The sequence below is a fragment of the Scyliorhinus canicula genome, chromosome 15 (assembly GCF_902713615.1).
Source record: "Scyliorhinus canicula chromosome 15, sScyCan1.1, whole genome shotgun sequence".
Taxonomy (NCBI): domain Eukaryota; kingdom Metazoa; phylum Chordata; class Chondrichthyes; order Carcharhiniformes; family Scyliorhinidae; genus Scyliorhinus; species Scyliorhinus canicula.
Genome location: NC_052160.1, coordinates 37,365,797 through 37,383,703, shown reverse-complemented (window position 1 = coordinate 37,383,703; position 17,907 = coordinate 37,365,797). Strand labels below are relative to the sequence as shown.

Genomic DNA, 17,907 nt, shown 5'->3' with positions numbered 1-17,907 from the left:
AAGGTCAAACCTGTGTCTTTAGCTTGGTGTGATGTGCAGATGGTGTAATACTTAAAATTGAGTCTCCTTCATTCTATTACAGCCTGAGATTCTGTTGGCATTTTCCCATACTACCCCAAGTATCCTCATCAATATTTACTACAAAATCTTTTTCCTAGACCGCAGAGTCTCTAGGATATTCGCACAAGATCCAGAATACAAAGTGTCATAAAACCTATTGATTCACACAAGATCCAGAATACAAAGTGTCATAAAACCTATTGATGATTTTGCTTATGTTCTGTGGTTGTCAGGATTTTTTTGACCAGTGTGACATATTTGTTGAGATGCAGAGATGTCTTATTAATAATAATCTTTATTATTGTTACAAGTATGCTTATATTAACACTGCAATGAAGTTACTATGAAAATCCCCTAGTCGCCACACTCCATTGCCTGTTCAGGTTCACTGAAGGAAAATTCAGAATGTCCAAATTACCTAACAGTATGTTTTCAATATCAAGCCAAATGGAGGGAGTGCCCACTCTGACCCTTTCCCATATGAATTTAAGATGCAAAGTTAACTGAAACATTTTGATATTCAGCATCCATATACCCATCTTTGAACTGGGAAGCTGCAGTTTGGCTAGTTTTAAGCAAGGTTTCTTTTTGTTCCAAATAAAAGAACTATGCACCCCATTAATTTCCTTTAGGACCTTAGCAGAAAGCAGCATCTATAAAGTATACAATAACCGAGGCAAGGCATTCATTTTGATCAGTGCTAGCCTGCCACTATATCGCTAAGGAGGACCAAAGATGTAGATCCCACTTGATGATGCAAGAAAGCGGGGGGAAGGTCATACAAATGCCTGAAAGAGCGTTAAGAAAAATACCCAAATAAGTAAAACCTGAGGGGCGCAATTCTTAGACCCCCACGCCGGGTGGGAGAATCGAGGGAGTGCCGGGCGATTCCCGCCACGCCGCCCTGGCACCCGCACGCGATCCCCCCCTCCCCCCCCCCCCCAAAACGGCGTGCCGCGTTTCACGACAGGCCGCTTGGAGAATTGCCGCTCGCCGTTTCTAACGGTCGAGCAGCGATTCTCCGGCCCGGGTGGGCCGAGCGGCCTGCCCAATCCGACGGGTTCACGACGGCGCCAACCACAACTGGTCGCTGCCGGGGTGAACAGCGCGCGAACGCTGCGTGTGCAGCCTGTGGGGGGGGGGGGGGGGGGGGATTGAGCACCGGGGGGGGGGGGGGGGCGCTCCGTAGGAGTCTGGCACGCGATCGTTGCCCACTGATCGGCGGCTGGCATCTCTAAAGGACGCACTCTTTTCCTCCGCCGCCCCGCAAGATCAATCCTCCATGCCCGCGGGGAGGACGGCAACCGCGCATGCGTGGGTTGGCGCCGGCCAATCTGCGCATGCGCGGGCGATGTCATGTACGCGCCGCCGGCCGCGCCAAGGCCCGGCGCACGTAATTGCGCGGCGCCGCTCCTAGTCCCCTGGGGGTGGGAGAATAGGGGGCTAGGAGCAGCCTCCGACACCGGAGTGAAACACTCCGGTTTTCACTCCGGCGTCGGCACTTAGTCTCCCGATGGGAGAATTTCGCCCGAGGTTCCCATTTAAATGGGAAATTAGCAAAAGGGGAGGTCTCCCTCAGCCTTTGCAACGGCATAACCTCAGACTTCATAAAACTGATTTTATAACCCATGAAGAGATTGAATCTGCCCACTACATAAATAATAGCGGGAACAGAACAGATTAGCTCAGATGGCTGGACAGCAAAGCCAGGCCAACAGCTTGGGTTCAATTCCTGTACCAGCGAAGTTATTCATGAGGGTCCCGCCTGTTTCAAAAGAGTGGTTATACAGACCAGTCAAAGTCTCTATTATCAAGTCTTTAAATTCTTTGTAAAATTCACATCCAAAGCCATCAGGCTCTGGGGCCGTACCAGATTGAAGTTCCCTCAGGGCAAGAGCCACTCTCCAGAAACGGGAGCATTCGGGATCGACCTTTGGCCATCAGAAATTGTTAGGAGTTTAAAGGAGGAGAAGAAACTCTCCACATGCATCAATGCATTCTCAGACAGATCTGTTTTAGAAAAGTTGACATGAAAGCCTTTAAATGCCTTGTTAATGTCCCTTGTTTTAATCATTCCGTTTCTCTGGTGTCTTGCACAAAGGGAATAACCCTGGAGTCTGCCCTGTTCCTAATAAGAAAAAACAGAACTCTGCTTGTTTCCAAACTCATAACTTTTGTTTGGTAACTCCTGTCAGCATGTTGAGTCAATAAGTATTCCAGTGCCATCCAAGTTGCATTAATTTCTTTCAGCAATGATTGGCTAGGATTCCTGCCATACTCCTCTGTTTTAGCCAATTTTACCTCCAACTGGCGCTGTCCCTGTAGCATTTTACACCTTTTGTTGGCTGTATACAAAATTACCAAACCCCTAGCATAAGCCTTGCTAGTTTCCCACACGGTTGAGGAGCTTACATCAGAGAGAGAATTGACTGAGTAGAAGAGAACAAATCCAGTTTTAAAAGTATAAGATAAAGTAAATCTCCAAGGATGGAGGGATGGGTCCCCTTGAGTAAGTGACAGTTTATCCTGTCTCTCAGAATTGTTTCCAATAATTTTCCCACCATGGAAGTCGGACTGGCCAGCCTATAGTACTCTGGCCTACCCTCGTACCCTTTTTAAAAAATGGTAAATGTTTGCAGGCCTCCAGTCCTCTGGTATGTCATCTGTATCCACCGAGGATTGGGAAATGATCCTCGGAGCATCCACTATTTCTTTCCTGGCTTCCTTCACCAGCCTGGGATACAATCCATCTGGCCTTGTTGATTTATCCACCTTCAAAGATTCCGGTCCCTCCAGTACTTCCTCTTCAATATGCTTATTTTTAAAAAATAAATTTAGAGTACCCAGTTATTTTCTTTTCCAAGTATGGGGCAACTTAGTGTCAGCAATCCACCTAACCAGCACATCTTTGGGATGTGGGGGTGTTTGTGGGACCTGGGTCCTGAGCGCTGCAGTCCCAGTGCTAACCAGTGTGCCACATGCCGCCCTTCAATATGCTTATTGTATCTCCTCCTTTGTTGTATTTTTTCCCACTGTTTATCTAACAACACAAAACAGTTATTTTAAACAGTGTCTTTGCGATTTTTGACAAATAATGAACCAGTTGCAGTCATGTCCTTTAGTTATGTAATACCTGTTGAAGCAACAGATGCTGTATATATAAGTAACAGTGAAATCTTTTGATGCCTGATAAAGACCTGTTACATTTTAATTGCTAATTCATAGTTCTTTTCCTTTCTAAGGGTGGATATTTTCCAGAACACGTTAAATGCATGACCAGCTTGAGATGGCTGAAGCTGAACAGGACAGGACTCTGCTACTTACCAGAGGAATTAGCTTCTCTTCAGAAACTGGTAAAGCATCAAGTTGGATTTGATACATGATATTACAATGTGAAGTAGTGTTCTTTGTCAATAGTTTTTCCTTTGGTCATAAAGGACATTGATGAATCAGATGGATTTTTTTTACAACAATCGACAATGGTTTTGTGGTCATCATTAGATTCCAGACTCAAATTTCACCATTTGCCATGGCGGGATTTGAACCCGGGTCCCTAGCGCATTACCCTGGGTCTCTAAATCACTAGTCCAGTGACAATATCACTGCGCCACTGCCACCCCTACATCTGTTGCCAGAAAAGTCGAGGGAGCAGCAATGTACTCCAGCTTGGTCAACATCCCACAGCTACTTAGGATTACAGGGGAAAAGGAAATTATTGCAATTAAGTACCAATCAGTGGAATTTTGCAATTATATGTTAAACTTGCCAGCAGAGGAGGAAAGACTCTGGAATCTTGTAGTTGTTTTGGGAGACCAGGGAGGAAGTCGGCCAGGATTTTGCTTCTCCTTACTATCAAGAGACTACTCTGCTGGTAGCTATTTTTGTCGGAGAACGATCAAGCTTGGTTTGATGCTTCTCACAGCCTAATAGCCTTCTGACTTTGTGTCAAGGTGTATATTGAAGGAAGGAAGGAATTGCTGGTGCCCTATGAGGAAATTGTTCCATTTGTAAGGTGTACTACGCTGAAAATTGGGTTATGTTAGTTATTCTGGTGGAAGATTCGATATTCGGACTCAAAAGCTTTGGATCTTGTTTAAGATAAATTATAAGAGTGGGAGAGAGACAAGCTGGGAAACTGTTTTCAATACTGGTCCATCATCTGTGTCATTGTCAATTTTATATGCTCACTACAAATTAAAGGAAATATATAAAATGATTTACTCCACTCTAACTTGAATTCTTTTGGCTTTGTTGCAGGAACACTTGTCAGTAAGTCACAACAGCCTGACGACACTTCATGGGGAGCTGTCTAGCCTTCCATGCTTGCGGGTGAGTAATTAATAAAGCCGAGAATTCTGGAAAGCGCTGTGGGAACCTTAATTGCAACAGTTGTACTACTAATGAGCTGCAAAATCATCAAAATAAAATCAACATTTTTGTGAGAGGATTATGCCTTAATGGCGGATGCCTCCTTCACAGTTCCTGGCCCTGACCTAAATTCCAAATCTCTCTGATGCCTATTCAATGTGCTCAATTTCACAATTTTACCTCCTATGATCCTGGGGAATCACTGGATTGTCATACCTCATCTTGTCAGAAAACTTCATGGTTATAAATATATAATTGGTATTATGTAACAGACATACAGATCATAAAGTTCATGAAAGAAACGAATAATAGTTTTTAAAATAGACTCTGAATTCTGTGACCCATTTGAGACTCCAGTGTGTTAACATGATTAATCACAAAACACAGTACAATCAAAATGTTTTCCCACATTATCTGAGAATTGAAGTTGTGTGTAATGTACTCTTGTGCTCTCTGTAGGCCATTGTTGCCCGAGCTAATAATCTGAAGAATTCTGGTGTTCCTGATGACATTTTCCAGTTGGATGATCTCTCTGTGTTGGTATGTTGACCGAAAGGGTTTGGTATAGACCAGTCATTGTATGCAATTTGGGGGAAACCTGTTGTGAATAAAAGAGTCATCTGGGCTTGTGCTTCGAGATTAACTTAACAATAAAATTAAAACCCATAAAAGCAGTCAGGAGTGCATTTGAAATTCTGTTTGTTGCATATTTGATACATAACTGATATAGAGAAAATATTAATAAAATTCTGGTGCTTCAATTCTTTCTTCATGTCTTTTTTGGATTCTTTGCAAATGCAATTGAGTACTATTAACAAATGTGGCAGAAGCATCCACTCCTATCCAATTTTATATCCTTTCAAATGATGGATACGATTTTGTGGGAGGTGAAGTGCTCCAATGTTTAACCGATGGCTCTCCTGTGTGAACTGAAATAATGAGTGATAGCAGGCTTTTTAATGGGTTAACATTAAATTTAGTTACTTCATTTTTTTGTCCCATTTCCCCCTGGATACCTGACCACCTGCTCAGCGTGTCCCGAGGTATAAGGTGAAAGATTAGAAGCGATGATTTTGGTAGGATTCAAATTTATTACATTTTTTAAAAAAAATTTAGAGTACCCAATTCTTTTTTTTCCAATTAAGGGGCAATTTAGCGTGGCCAATCCACCTACCCTGCACATCTTTTTGGGTTGTGGGGGTAAGACCCATGCAGACACAGGGAGAATGTGAAAACTCCACACGGACAGTGACCCGTGGTCGGGATCGAACCCAGGTCCTCGGCACTGTGAGGCAGCAGTGCTAACCACTGTGCCACCATGCTGCCCTAGGATTTGAATTTATAATGCCACTTCCATGACGCAAATGTTGGATCTAAGGAGTGAAGGTGGAGAAATAGTTGGTGGTTTGATTATTCTTCATCTATAGCATTCTTAAATAGTTTATGCAATGTTTGTTAAATGGGAATGCAACTTGCGGTAATTGCTTGAGATGCATGATCTGTGCATTACAACATAGGACAAAAAATATGTTCAATACAAACACACATGGCGGACACTTAGTTTTTGAGAGAGGATTTTTTCCAAACAAGATTGAACTTCTGTTTGAAATTTGTGTCAACCAAAAATATGTTCTTGTGTTCAGGACCTCAGCTATAATCAGCTGACTGAGATTCCTAGGGAGCTGGAGAATGCGAAAAACATGCTTGTGCTCAATTTGAGCCATAACAGGTAAGCTCATGATAAAACGATAGGGAATATAATTTAAAATTGTATTTTTCCTTTTTTTCTTTAGTTATAGAATAATTAATAACTGCGTTATAAAACAAGAGAATAAGTTCAGAATCTGAAAAAAAGTTAATTCAATCTAAGGCAATACTTTGTGTGAGAATGCGAACAATCAGGCTAGAGAAATGCATTTTTCAATATACATAAATGTGTGATATCTTTGGATATTGTATTATGTGTTCAGAACTGCAACAAAGGTCAGAGAGAACATAGGTGCACTTTGTATTCTCCCTTCCCTGGGATGCTGAGATTGAGTATCACTTTCTGGATACTGGTGCTCTGATTTTAGTTAGCAGGACAATGTGTGTGTTTGATTCTTTGCTTTTCTCTTTTCAACTGCTCAGAGATCGAGCATTCATTCTGGAGAACTGAAGATACAATCTTGTGTCATGAACTTTCAAGAGAAAATGGGCCAATATACGAACTGAATCATCAGTTTAACGAATCGATAGTTATTAAGCTATATCATTAGAATTTCTTTGTGTTTATAAGAGGCACTTTCTCGCTTTTTTTCTTTTTCCTTTTTATCCTTGCCCAGGAGGTGCAATGCTTACTCCCTTGAACTTTGCTAGTGAGGTGTTGGCTGCTTGAAGTTATAGGCCTGAATATAATTCTTTGTTCAATTCTCCCTCTACAAACAGCAAGGAAAGATCCTAGCTCCAGCTCGAGGCTATATCGATGTCCTATAGATCAATACTGATAGCACGAGGGCTGGAACCTATCTTACTATGCCAGAGTGATGTGTCATTGTCTGAGCATGTTATATTTCTGGATTACTTTTCTGTCCTTTCTAGTACTTATTGCACTTATCGTACTATTCCAGCTTCTAATGCCATGCATTTCTTTTCAGTATAGACAACATCCCAAACCAACTGTTTATAAATTTGACGGATCTGCTTTACCTGGACCTGAGCGATAATAACCTGGAGAGTCTGCCTCCTCAGATGAGGCGTCTGGTTCATCTCCAGACACTGGTTTTGAATAACAACCCACTCATGCATGCTCAACTGCGGTAAGGAGCAACCAGCAGAAAATCTCTGTTGCTGCATAATTACACAATGTAAAATAATCAAGAATAACAAAGTATGTTGAATGTGTGATGAATGTAAGAAATTGGTGTATTTTATATTTTTGCAGTAATGTTATTAAAACCTCGGTTAAGGTGAATACAGACAGTTGACTGCCAGAATAATGATTAAGGTGTTGTAGAAGTGAGGAAATCCTTTATTTGCAGCCAAAGTGTTCAGCTAATGGATCTGGAGAACCATTTATTTGTTTACAGTTAGCTAGCGAATGGAATATTGTTTAGGTTTGAAGGGCCCCCTGGGGTGTAGATAATTTGAGGGGTATTGTGTTTGGTCCTGGTTTAACAAGTCAAGGAACATCTTGTAAGAATGGACAAGAGAATGCCTTATGTTTTGGCTACAGATGATGTAGTTAGTTGGACGAGCCAGGTCTGTCTGAAAAGTCAGTAAGTTCTAGAACTCTCATCTGAGCGGAGGTTTCAGTTTGGTCCTGAATGGTTCTCTCTCCGAAGATGCGGTACAGAGAAAAGCAAGTAAAACCTTGGTTATTAACTTTATTTGTTTATTTTTAAAATAAATTTAGAGTACCCATTTATTTATTTTTCCAATTAAGAGGCAATTTAGCATGGCCAATCCAATTATCCTGCACATCTTTGGGTTGTGGGGGTGAGACACTGGGAGAATGTGCAAACTCCACACAGACAGTTACACGGGGCCGGAATTGAACCCGGGTCCTCGGCGCCATGAGATTGCAGCTGACCACTGCGTCACCGAGCCGCCCCAACTTTATTCATGAGTGGAATTTGATATATATTAATTTACTTAATTGGAATATAGTGGCAGGTTTGGGAAGTAAGTTCAGGGTTCTTCATTTACTTAAGAACTGTTAACTGTAAAGCTATTCTGTTGTTGCCAATGTGGTTAATTCTGTGATTAAAGTAAAGGTTGCTTTAACATACAAGAAACCTATTGGTCAGTGTTATCACTCCTGTGGTGCGGTAACATTTCCTCACATATTTACAAATTGAAAATCGTTGGGTTCTCGTTTGGAATCCTAATGTCATGTGGGAGTACCTTTAAGAAATGGATGTTTAAGCAATGTACCTTTGAGAAATGGAGCAGCCTGAAGTGATGTCAGAGGGTGGGGGGAGCTGAGCTGAGCTCACTTCTTTTTTTTTGGTTTCAGTTTTGAGGAAAAGAACTTGGGTGTGCCTGTTTTTGCAGTGAGCTGTATCTGTTGTCTCTGCCATGAAAGACTATCTCTGAATCATTTGGGTGATTTAAACTCATAATAGTAATGTCTTTAACCTGATGTGTTTCTGTTTAAAGGTGTTAAGTCTCTTGGATGTTTAAAGGAACAACTGAAGGATTATTTAGTGTTGTATTTTTTTCGGGGTTATCTTTGAAGTAAGGGGTGTTAAGTGATCCAATGTTTATTTAAAAGGTTAAGTTGAGTTCATGGAATAAACATTGTTTTGTGTTTAATAACCCACGTGTCCATAATTGTAATACCACACCTGGAGAACAAGCCGTGTGCTTCAAAAGCAACAATCCATTAAAGGGAGAGGTTGGTTGAACTCCATGATACATTTTGGGGTTCTGAAAACACCTCTCCCATAACACTAACAAATGATTCTGATGAACTAATGGTACTATAATAGACGAAAACTCTGAAATAATTTCAGAAATGTTAGATGCTATGGTGAGAATGCCTGTGTTTGTGTATATAGTGAATTAAGATAGGCTGAATGTCCCTTCTCATTTGTCTCTTGTGATTTCATTGACTGGCAATAATATAATGGACTGAGCAGTGTGATACTGCAACACCTTAGACGAGGAAGGCTTGATTTTCCCTTGAGAAACCATGATGGAATAGTGACTGAGTTTTGAACTTAAGAAAAGTTGGGTCCAGTGCACTTACTTTGCTTTGAGACTTGTGGAACTGGGAGACTGACTTGATTCTTTTAAAAATATTTTTTTTTCCCAATTAAGGGGCAATTTAGTAGGTGGCCAATCCACCTAACCTGCACATCTTTGGGTTATGGGGGTGAAACCCACGCAAAAACGGGGAGAATGTGCAAACTCCCGGGACCAAACCTGTGACCTCGGTGCCATGAGGCAGCAGTGCTAACCACTGCGCCACCGTGTTGCCCCATACTCTGCACATCTTTGGGTTGTGGGGGTGAGACCCACACAGGTACTGGGATAATATGTAAACTTCACACGGACAGTGACCCAGGTCCAGGATTGAACCCAGGACCTTGGCGCCATGAGGCAGCAGTGCTAACCATTGCGCCACCGTGCCACCCTGACTGACTTAATTCTGATACCTGTCTAATTCACTGTATTGCTGTCTTGCAGGCAGCTTCCTGCAATGACTGCTTTACAGACATTGCATCTCCGGAATACGCAACGCACACAGAGCAACCTGCCCACGAGCCTGGAAGGCCTGTCCAGTTTGCTAGGTAAGCTGAGCTCTTTGTTACATTGTGCTGTTAATGCAAGTTTCAATAAATCTGTTTTAAAAATCAACTACCTGTTCTCATAAATTAATGCTCTTTTTCACAAAACCGTTTGTAGCAATAACCCCAGCTCTTGCAATTTTCTATAAACTTCTGTTTCAACCCCTGCCTTACAGTCCTTGAACTTTGATGTCCATTACACATTTGCCTCAGGCTTCCCCCATTGCTGCTCACACACCCTAATGCAACAACAGACACTGCATTGAACCAATAACTCAACATAAGCCATAACTCTCTAGTTTGAAGTTATTTTTACCTTGTGGTCTGGGGTCAGTCTCTTCCCCACTTCAGATGGAAAAGTGTTGAGTTTTGAGACTGCCCAGTGTATTCTATTCACTTGTGGTAAGCCAGCCATGTACCACTTCCTGAAAGAATCCATGACCACACAGTTGCTTGGTTGCAATCCTAATGAATGAGCCTGTTTACGCCCAAAAACCGTGTCCCTCTCTGTTGCATTTCCCACCCCAACAATATATAGTTTATTTTTATTTTTTATAAATTTAGAATACCCAATTATTTTTTTTTCAATTAAGGGACAATTTAGCGTAGCCAATTCATCTAACTACCCCTTTGGGTTGTGGGGACGAGACCCACACGTTCACGGGCAGAATTAAATATATCTAGTTAAAGAACTTTTTCATTAAATTTCACTCTGTACAGGGACAGTATTGTTTTGAAGTCCTCTTTCGTACAATACAGAGCAGCAATATTGAAACAAGTAAGTTTAGGCTGGATGTATCCATGTGCCTGTCTGCCAGCAGGGGCACTGATGATACTTTGCTATCAGAGAAGGTATGCAGAAGATAAGCCTACTATTGATTGTGGTGCCTTGTTTACATTTCAGATGAGGCTCCATACCATTCTTTCCTTCCTCTTTCAGCTTATGTTACCTATATTACATGGGGTCACCACAATGTTAGTTGATCACACTCTCATATCAACCATTAACTTTGGATTTGAAAGGTAAGTTTATAGCCAGATGCCTTTCCTGCAGATAACCTCCATCATTTATTTGGGCTGGAGATTTGCACTGACGTGTTGGCATGCCTGCACCCCTGATTGGATTAGGGGCAGCTCCATATTATAAACTGGATATTCTATTATTGGTCTTAAAATTATTCTTTGAAACACTTAATTGAATATCCACATTGAGAGTGCAATGGTTTTCTGGATGATAAATTCTTTTACCAATGGGTAAGGTTTTGTGTCAGCAGATTTCTTTGTGATTCCCATCACACAATTAGTTTGGTGACAATAACACCGTTCGTGATTCATTTGCTGATGTTTTTTGTAATAACGAGCTTTACCACAGTGGCTGCTTTTGGTCTTTGATTTATAAATCAAATAAATCATCATTTATTAAATGATGATATGCAAATAATACACCCAGTTCCCAGACTTTGGCGACTGCCAAGAATGCTCCCCGAAGTCAGAGAATTGTGGTGACCAGTTCCAGACATCCAGGCCTTCTGAGCAACTGCATTTCTCCAGCCCATTGAATACTCTAGAGTTAAAGAGAATCCAGTTTTAATGTCTCAAGAAGAGTCATATGGACTCGAAAGGTTAACCCGATTTCCCTCTTCACAAATACTGCCATACTGCTAGGTTTTTCCAGCATTTCCTGTTTTTATGTCCAATTTCCAGCATCTGCAGTATTTCACTTTTATTTTAGGGTTTAATAATAAACCTTGGCCTGTCCTTGTATAACACAAAGATTCGTAATTTGTAGATTGCAATTCAGCTGAGGCTGCATTTGTACATGTTTACCCAGCTTATACTTCTTTCATCCATTGTGTCCGGTACAAGTGTTGTTTCTTGTACAATAAGCACTTGGGACAAATATCGAGACAGGATTAAGGGGCTAAACCCTCCGCACCTTCAGGTGCTAGGCCGGCGCGGAAGCGCTTGGTGCCATGCCAGCTGGCGCCGAAGGGCCTCCGCCGGCCGGCACGAGTTGGCGCATGTGCGGGAGCGCCAGCGTGTGCTAGCGTCATCGCAGCGCATGCGCAGGGAGGTTCTCCGCACCGGCCGTAGCGGAGGTTGACAGCGGCTGATGCGGAAGGAAAGAGTGCTGCTGCTGCTGGCCTTTATTGCTCTCCTAGAAAGTTGAGGAACGGCTGCCACCTCCGAGAAAACCCCGCCATGGACCCTCTCAAGGAAACTTTATTTTCTCGAGACTGAGAAACCCAGCCATGTCACTAACCCAGGTCTCTACACTCGGGGGCTTCGAGTCCCTCCATATTAACAGAATCCGTCTCCGGGCTACCAGGGAGGCAAAGGCCAATACGTCGGCCTCTTTCGCTTCCTGAACTCCCAGATCGTCTGACACACCAAACATCACTATCTCTGGACTTGGCACCACCCGCGTGCCTAAGATCTTGGACATTGCTTTAGCAAATCCCTGCCAGAATCCCTTAAGAGCCAGGCATGCCCAGAACATATGGACATGATCTGCAGGACTTCCCGCACACCTCGCACATTTATCCTCAGCCCCAAAGAGCTTGCTCATCCTGGTTGCCGTCATGTGTGCCCGGTGGACCACTTTAAACTGGATTAAGCTAAGCCTAGCGCATGATGAGGAGGAATTGACCCTGTTTAGGGCGTCCGCCCACAGGCCCGCGTCCAGCTCCCCACCTAGCTCCTCGTCCCATTTGCTCTTCAGCTCCTCCACTGGGGCTTCCTCCACCTCCTGAAGTTCCCGGTAAATGTCTGAAACCTTCCCCTCCCCTACCCAGGTGCCGGAGACCACCCTATCCTGTATCCAGCGTGGGGGTAGCAGCGGGAATGATACCACCTGCTTTTTCAGAAAGGTGCGTACCTGAAGGTATCTGAAAGCGTTTCCAAGGGCAAACTGAATTTCTCCTCCAGCGTTTTCAGGCTGGGGAAATTCCCGTCCATGAACAGGTTCCCCATCCTTTTAATGCCAGCCCTATGCCAGCTTTGAAACTCTCTGTCTATCCTGCCCGGGACAAATCTGTGATAGTTGCATATCGGGGTTCAGACTTAGGCTCCCTCCACCCCCCTGTGCCTTCTCCACTGACCCCAGATCTTTAATGCTGCCACCACCACCGGACTAGAGGAGTAGCGGGCCGGCGAGAACGGCAGAGGTGCCGTTACAAGTGCCCCTAGGGTGGTACCTTTACATGAGGCTGTCTCTAACCGCTCCCACGTCGACCCCTCCCCCAATACCCATTTTCTAATCATGGCTATGTTAGCTGCCCAATAGTAGCTGCAAAAACCCCCGCCATTTCTTTGACGTCCGCAGCGCTATAGCCTGCGGCTCTATCGCAAGGGTGAATAATAACGGGGAGAGGGGGCACCCCTGCCTTGTCCCCCTAAAGTATTTCGACCTCACCCTGTTCGTGCACATACTTGCCACTGGGGCCTGGTAACCCCTTATCGAATCCGAACCTTCTTGGCGCTTCCCACAGGCTTTCTCCACATCCATTGCCGCCACCTCCCTCTGAGGGCATCATGATGATATTTAGGAGTCTCCGTACGTTGGAGTTCAATTGCCTGCCCTTGACGAAGCCTGTCTGATTCTCCCCTATCACCCCAGGGACACAGTCCTCAATCCTAGCAGCTAAGATCTTGGACAGCAGTTTGGCGTCTACATTCAGGAGCGATATCAGTGTATAAGACCCACATTGTAGCGGATCTTTCTCTCGTTTGAGGATGAGTGAAATCGAAGCCTGTGTCATTGTTGGGGGGAGGGTCCCTCTCCCTTTGGCCTTATTAAAGGTCCTTAGCAGGAGTGGGCACATCAGTTCCGAAAATTTCTCTGTTCACCCTCTCTGGGTCTATGACCGTGTTGCCCTCCTTATCCCGTACTTCCCCAATTTCCCTTGCCGCCTCCCTCTTGCGAAGTTGGTGCGCCAGCATTCTACTCGCTTTCTCCCTGTATTCGTAGACAGCCCCTTTGGCCTTCCTCAGCTGTGCTACCGCCTTCCCAGTGGTCAGCAGGTCAAATTCCGCCTGCAGCCTCCAGCGCTCTTTCAGTAGCCCCATCTCGGGGGTCTCTGCGTAGCAGCTGTCTACTCTTGAGTATCTCCCCGACGCGCCTTTCTCCCTCTGCTCTTTCTTTCTTCTCTCTACGAGACCTGATAGAGATCAACTCCCCTCTGAAAACTGCCTTCAGGGCCTCCCACACCGTGGACGGCACTACCTCCCCCGTATCATTAGTTTCCAGGTAATTTTTGATGTTCCTCCTTATCCGCCCACAAACCTCGTCGTCTGCCAGCAGCCCCACATCTAGCCTCCATAGTGGGGGCTGACCTCTCTCCCTCCCAAGACGCAAATCCACCCAGTGTAGAGCATGATCGGAGACTGCAATGGCCGAGTATTCTGTCCCCTCCACCCTGGGGATCAACGCCCTGTGCATCACAAAGAAATGTATGTGGGCGTAGACTTTGTGGACATGGGAAAATAAAGAGAATTATTTCGTCCTCGGTTGGGTGAATCTCCACGGGTCTACCCCCCACCAGTTCCATGAATCCCCTCAGTTCCATGCCGCCGCACCGGAAGTCATTACAAATGTTAAAAGAAAGAAACATATTATCATTTATTTTAGTAGTATGATTTTAAATCATTAAGCCATTATGATAAGTTCATCAATGACCTATATTTTCTGGACTATAAATAACTACCCGTTCTGTGAACCATATGTATTCCAGTAGAATCAGACAATCATATGTATTCCAGTAGAATCAGACAAATGTTTTGACATCTCAAAAAAACTTTCTTTGTTTCTCAGATGTGGACATTTCCTGTAATGATCTCAGCCGGGTGCCTGAGTGCTTGTATACCCTTTCTTCTCTACGCCGGCTGAACCTCAGTACAAACCAGATCTCTGAGCTCTCACTTTGCATTGATCAGTGGACACAACTGGAGATGCTGAATTTGTCCCGTAACCAACTGACTTCGCTTCCTGTATGAATGTTACATTTCATTATTGATGTTTAACTTAATGTAGTGCATGTCTTTTGTTCTGACTGTTTTCTGGAAAGATAACCTCAGCTGTTATTGTGGCTGGTGTGAGAGATTTTCTTTACAGTCCTGATCCTGTTTCATTGCTGAATTCATTTGAGATGTTTGATGTAAGATTTGCAATCCCAGAGACCGTGGCCTTTTTCTAACAGCTGAAGAATTGAGGTGGTTTGGACAGGCAACATTGCAGGAAGCTGAGACAAACATATCTGCCAGGAACTGGGTGTACGTGGAATTCGTTGTCAGCCTAATTTAAAAAAAAATTAATTTGCAGGATTTTGGTTTTGTTGGCGAGGCCAGAATTTATTGCCCTTGGGAAGCTGGTGGTGATGAGCTGACACTTTCAACCTTTGCAATCTCCGTAGTGTGCACGCACCCATAGTGGTGCTAGGGAGGGAGTTTCGGGATTTTGACTAAGCGACTGTGAAGTAACTGCAATTATAGTCCCAGGTCAGAATGGTGTGGTGAGTGATTTAGAAGGGGACCTTCAGGTTCTCGTGTTCCCATGTCCTTCTGGATAGTAGTGAGGGTGGGTTTGGAAGGTGTTGCCTAAGGACCCGTGGTAAGATCCTGCAGTGCATCTTGTAGATGGCACACAATGCTGCCACTATACATCTATGGTGGACGGATTGAGTGTTTGTGGATGGGGTGCCAATCAAGTGGCTGCTTTGTCCTGGATGGTGCTGAGTTTCTTGAGTGTTATTGGAGCTGCACTCATCCAGGCAAGTAGTGACTTGACTTGTGCCTTGTAGATGGTGGACAGGCTCTGGGGAGTCAGGAGGTGAGTTACATGTTGTAGGGTTCCTAGCCCCTGACCTGTTCATGTAGCCACAGTAGTTATATGGTAGTCCAGTTCAGTATCTGGTCAATGGCAACCCCAGGATGTTGAACGTGAGGGTTCAGCAATGGTAATGCCATTGGAAGTCGAGTTCAATGGTTTAATTTGCTCTTATTTGAGATAGCCATTGCCTGGTGCAAATGTTAGTTGCTATTTATCAGGCTAGGCCTGGAAATTGTCCAGACTTTGTTGCATTTGAACATGAATTGCTTCAGTATCTGAGGAGACACAAATGGTGCTGAATGTTGCACAGCCATCAGTGAACATCCCTACTTCAGACCTCATGATGTAAGGAAGGTTATTCACAAAGCAGCTGAAGATGGTTGGGCCTAAGATACTACCCAGAGGAACTCCTGCAGTGATATACTGGGGTCGATAATTAACCTCCAGCAACCAAAAACAACTTCTTTTGTGCTGGGTATGACTCCAAGCAACAGAGATTTTTCCCCTTAATCTCCATTGACCTCAGTTTTGCTAGGGCTACTTAATAATAATGGCTTATTGTCACAAGTAGGCTTCAATGAAGATATTGTGAAAAGCCCCTAGTCGCCACATTCCGGCGCCTGTTCGGGGAGGCCGGTACGGGAATTGAACCCACGCTGCTGGCATTGTTCTGCAATACAAGCCAGCTGTTTAGCCCTCTGTGCTAAACCAGCCCACTTGGTGCAACACCTGGTCAAATGCTGCCTTGAAGCCAAGGGTAGTCACTCTCTCATCACCTAGAACCATAGAATGAATAGAACCTAGCATTTGCGCAGTGCAGAAAGAGGCCATTCGACCATCAAGTGCACAGACTCCCTGAAAGAGTACGCTACTTCGGCCCACTACCCTGCCCTATCCCTGTAACACCACCTAACCTGTACATATTTGGACACTAAGGGGCAATTTAATATGGCCAATCCACCTAACCTGCACATCTTTGGACTGCGGGAGGAAACCCAAGCAGCGGGCAACATGGTGGCACAATGGTTAGCACTGCTGCCTCACAGCACTGGGTTTGCAGATGATACGACTGTGGTGGGTTGTACCTCAAACAACGATGAATCAGACTACAGAAGGGAGATAGATTACTTGGTTGCATGGTGTACCAGAAACAACCTCTCAGTAAATGTTGGAAAGACCAAGGAACTGATCATTGACTTCTGGAAATGTAGTACGACGATGACGCCCCCCCCCCCCATCTACCTCAATGATTCCGAAGTGGAGATGGTCGATAGCTTTAAGCTCCTGGGGGTCACTATCATCAACAGTTTGTCCTGGTCCACTCGGGTTGATGCGACAAGTCAAGAAAGCCCAACAACGTCTCTACGACAAGTCAAGAAAGCCCAACAACGTCTCTACTTCCTAGGATCCTATCCGGCTGCATTACAGCTGGTATGGTAACTGCTCGGCCCCAGATCGCAAGAAACTACGGAGTGTGGTGTGATGCGTTGGGCTGAGTACACAAGCTTGCCATCCTCCCATTGATTCTGTATACACCTCCCGCTGCCTCAGGAAGGCAGACAGCATTGTCAGAGACCCCCTCACACCCAGGCTTTGCCCTCTTCCAGACCCTTCCATCAGGCAGAAGGTACAGAAGTCTGAAGGCCCACACATCCAGACATAGGAACAGCCTTCTTCCCCACAGCTACTAGACTCCTCAATGGCTCTCCCTTGGACTGATCTGTTCCCTGTAAGAACACTATTCATAACGCCCTATGCTGCTCTTGTTTGGCCCTGGTTCCGCACTGTAAGCAATCACTATTTGTTGATGTACCATTGTCAATGCACTCTGTCGATTATTCTTTTGTCTATTTGTACATTCCCTTGGGCCGCAGAAAAATACTTTTCACTGTACTTCAGTACAGTTCCCGTAACAGCCTCCCTGAACAGGTGCCGGAATGTGGCGACTAGGGGCTTTTCACAGTAACTTCATTTGAAGCCTACTCGTGACAATAAGCGATTTTCATTTCATTTCATTTTTCATTTCATGTGACAATAAATATCATTCAATCAATTCCAGCCGTGGGTCAATGTCTGTGCGGAGTCTGTACTCTCCCCCGTGTCTGTAGGTTTCCTCCGGGTGCTCTGGTTTCCTCCCACAATCCAAAGATGTCCAGGTTAGGTGGATTGGCCATGCTACATCGCCCCTTAGTGTCCAAAAGGTTTAAGTGGGGTAAGTGGGTTATGGGGGTAGGGAGGGCGCTCCTTCGGGGGCTGGTGCAGACTTGATGGGCCAAATGGTCTCCTTCTGCACTGTTAGGGATTCTATGACACGGAGAAAATGCAAACTCCACACAGAGTCACCCAAGGCTGGAATTGAATCCGGGTCCTTGGTGCTGT

The 17,907-nt window shown here is 44.5% G+C and overlaps 1 protein-coding gene across 1 annotated transcript in view; it reads left to right on the top strand.

The window, feature by feature from the left end:
• flii (FLII actin remodeling protein) overlaps positions 1 to 17,907 on the top strand; it is a 102,634-nt gene that overhangs the window by 8,055 nt on the left and 76,672 nt on the right. The window contains exons 2-8 of the mRNA XM_038819643.1: positions 3,303 to 3,413; positions 4,318 to 4,389; positions 4,888 to 4,968; positions 6,072 to 6,157; positions 7,065 to 7,226; positions 9,601 to 9,704; positions 14,515 to 14,690. Of these exons, the coding sequence (XP_038675571.1) occupies positions 3,303 to 3,413; positions 4,318 to 4,389; positions 4,888 to 4,968; positions 6,072 to 6,157; positions 7,065 to 7,226; positions 9,601 to 9,704; positions 14,515 to 14,690 (792 nt within the window). The remainder of the gene's footprint in view (positions 1 to 3,302; positions 3,414 to 4,317; positions 4,390 to 4,887; positions 4,969 to 6,071; positions 6,158 to 7,064; positions 7,227 to 9,600; positions 9,705 to 14,514; positions 14,691 to 17,907) is intronic.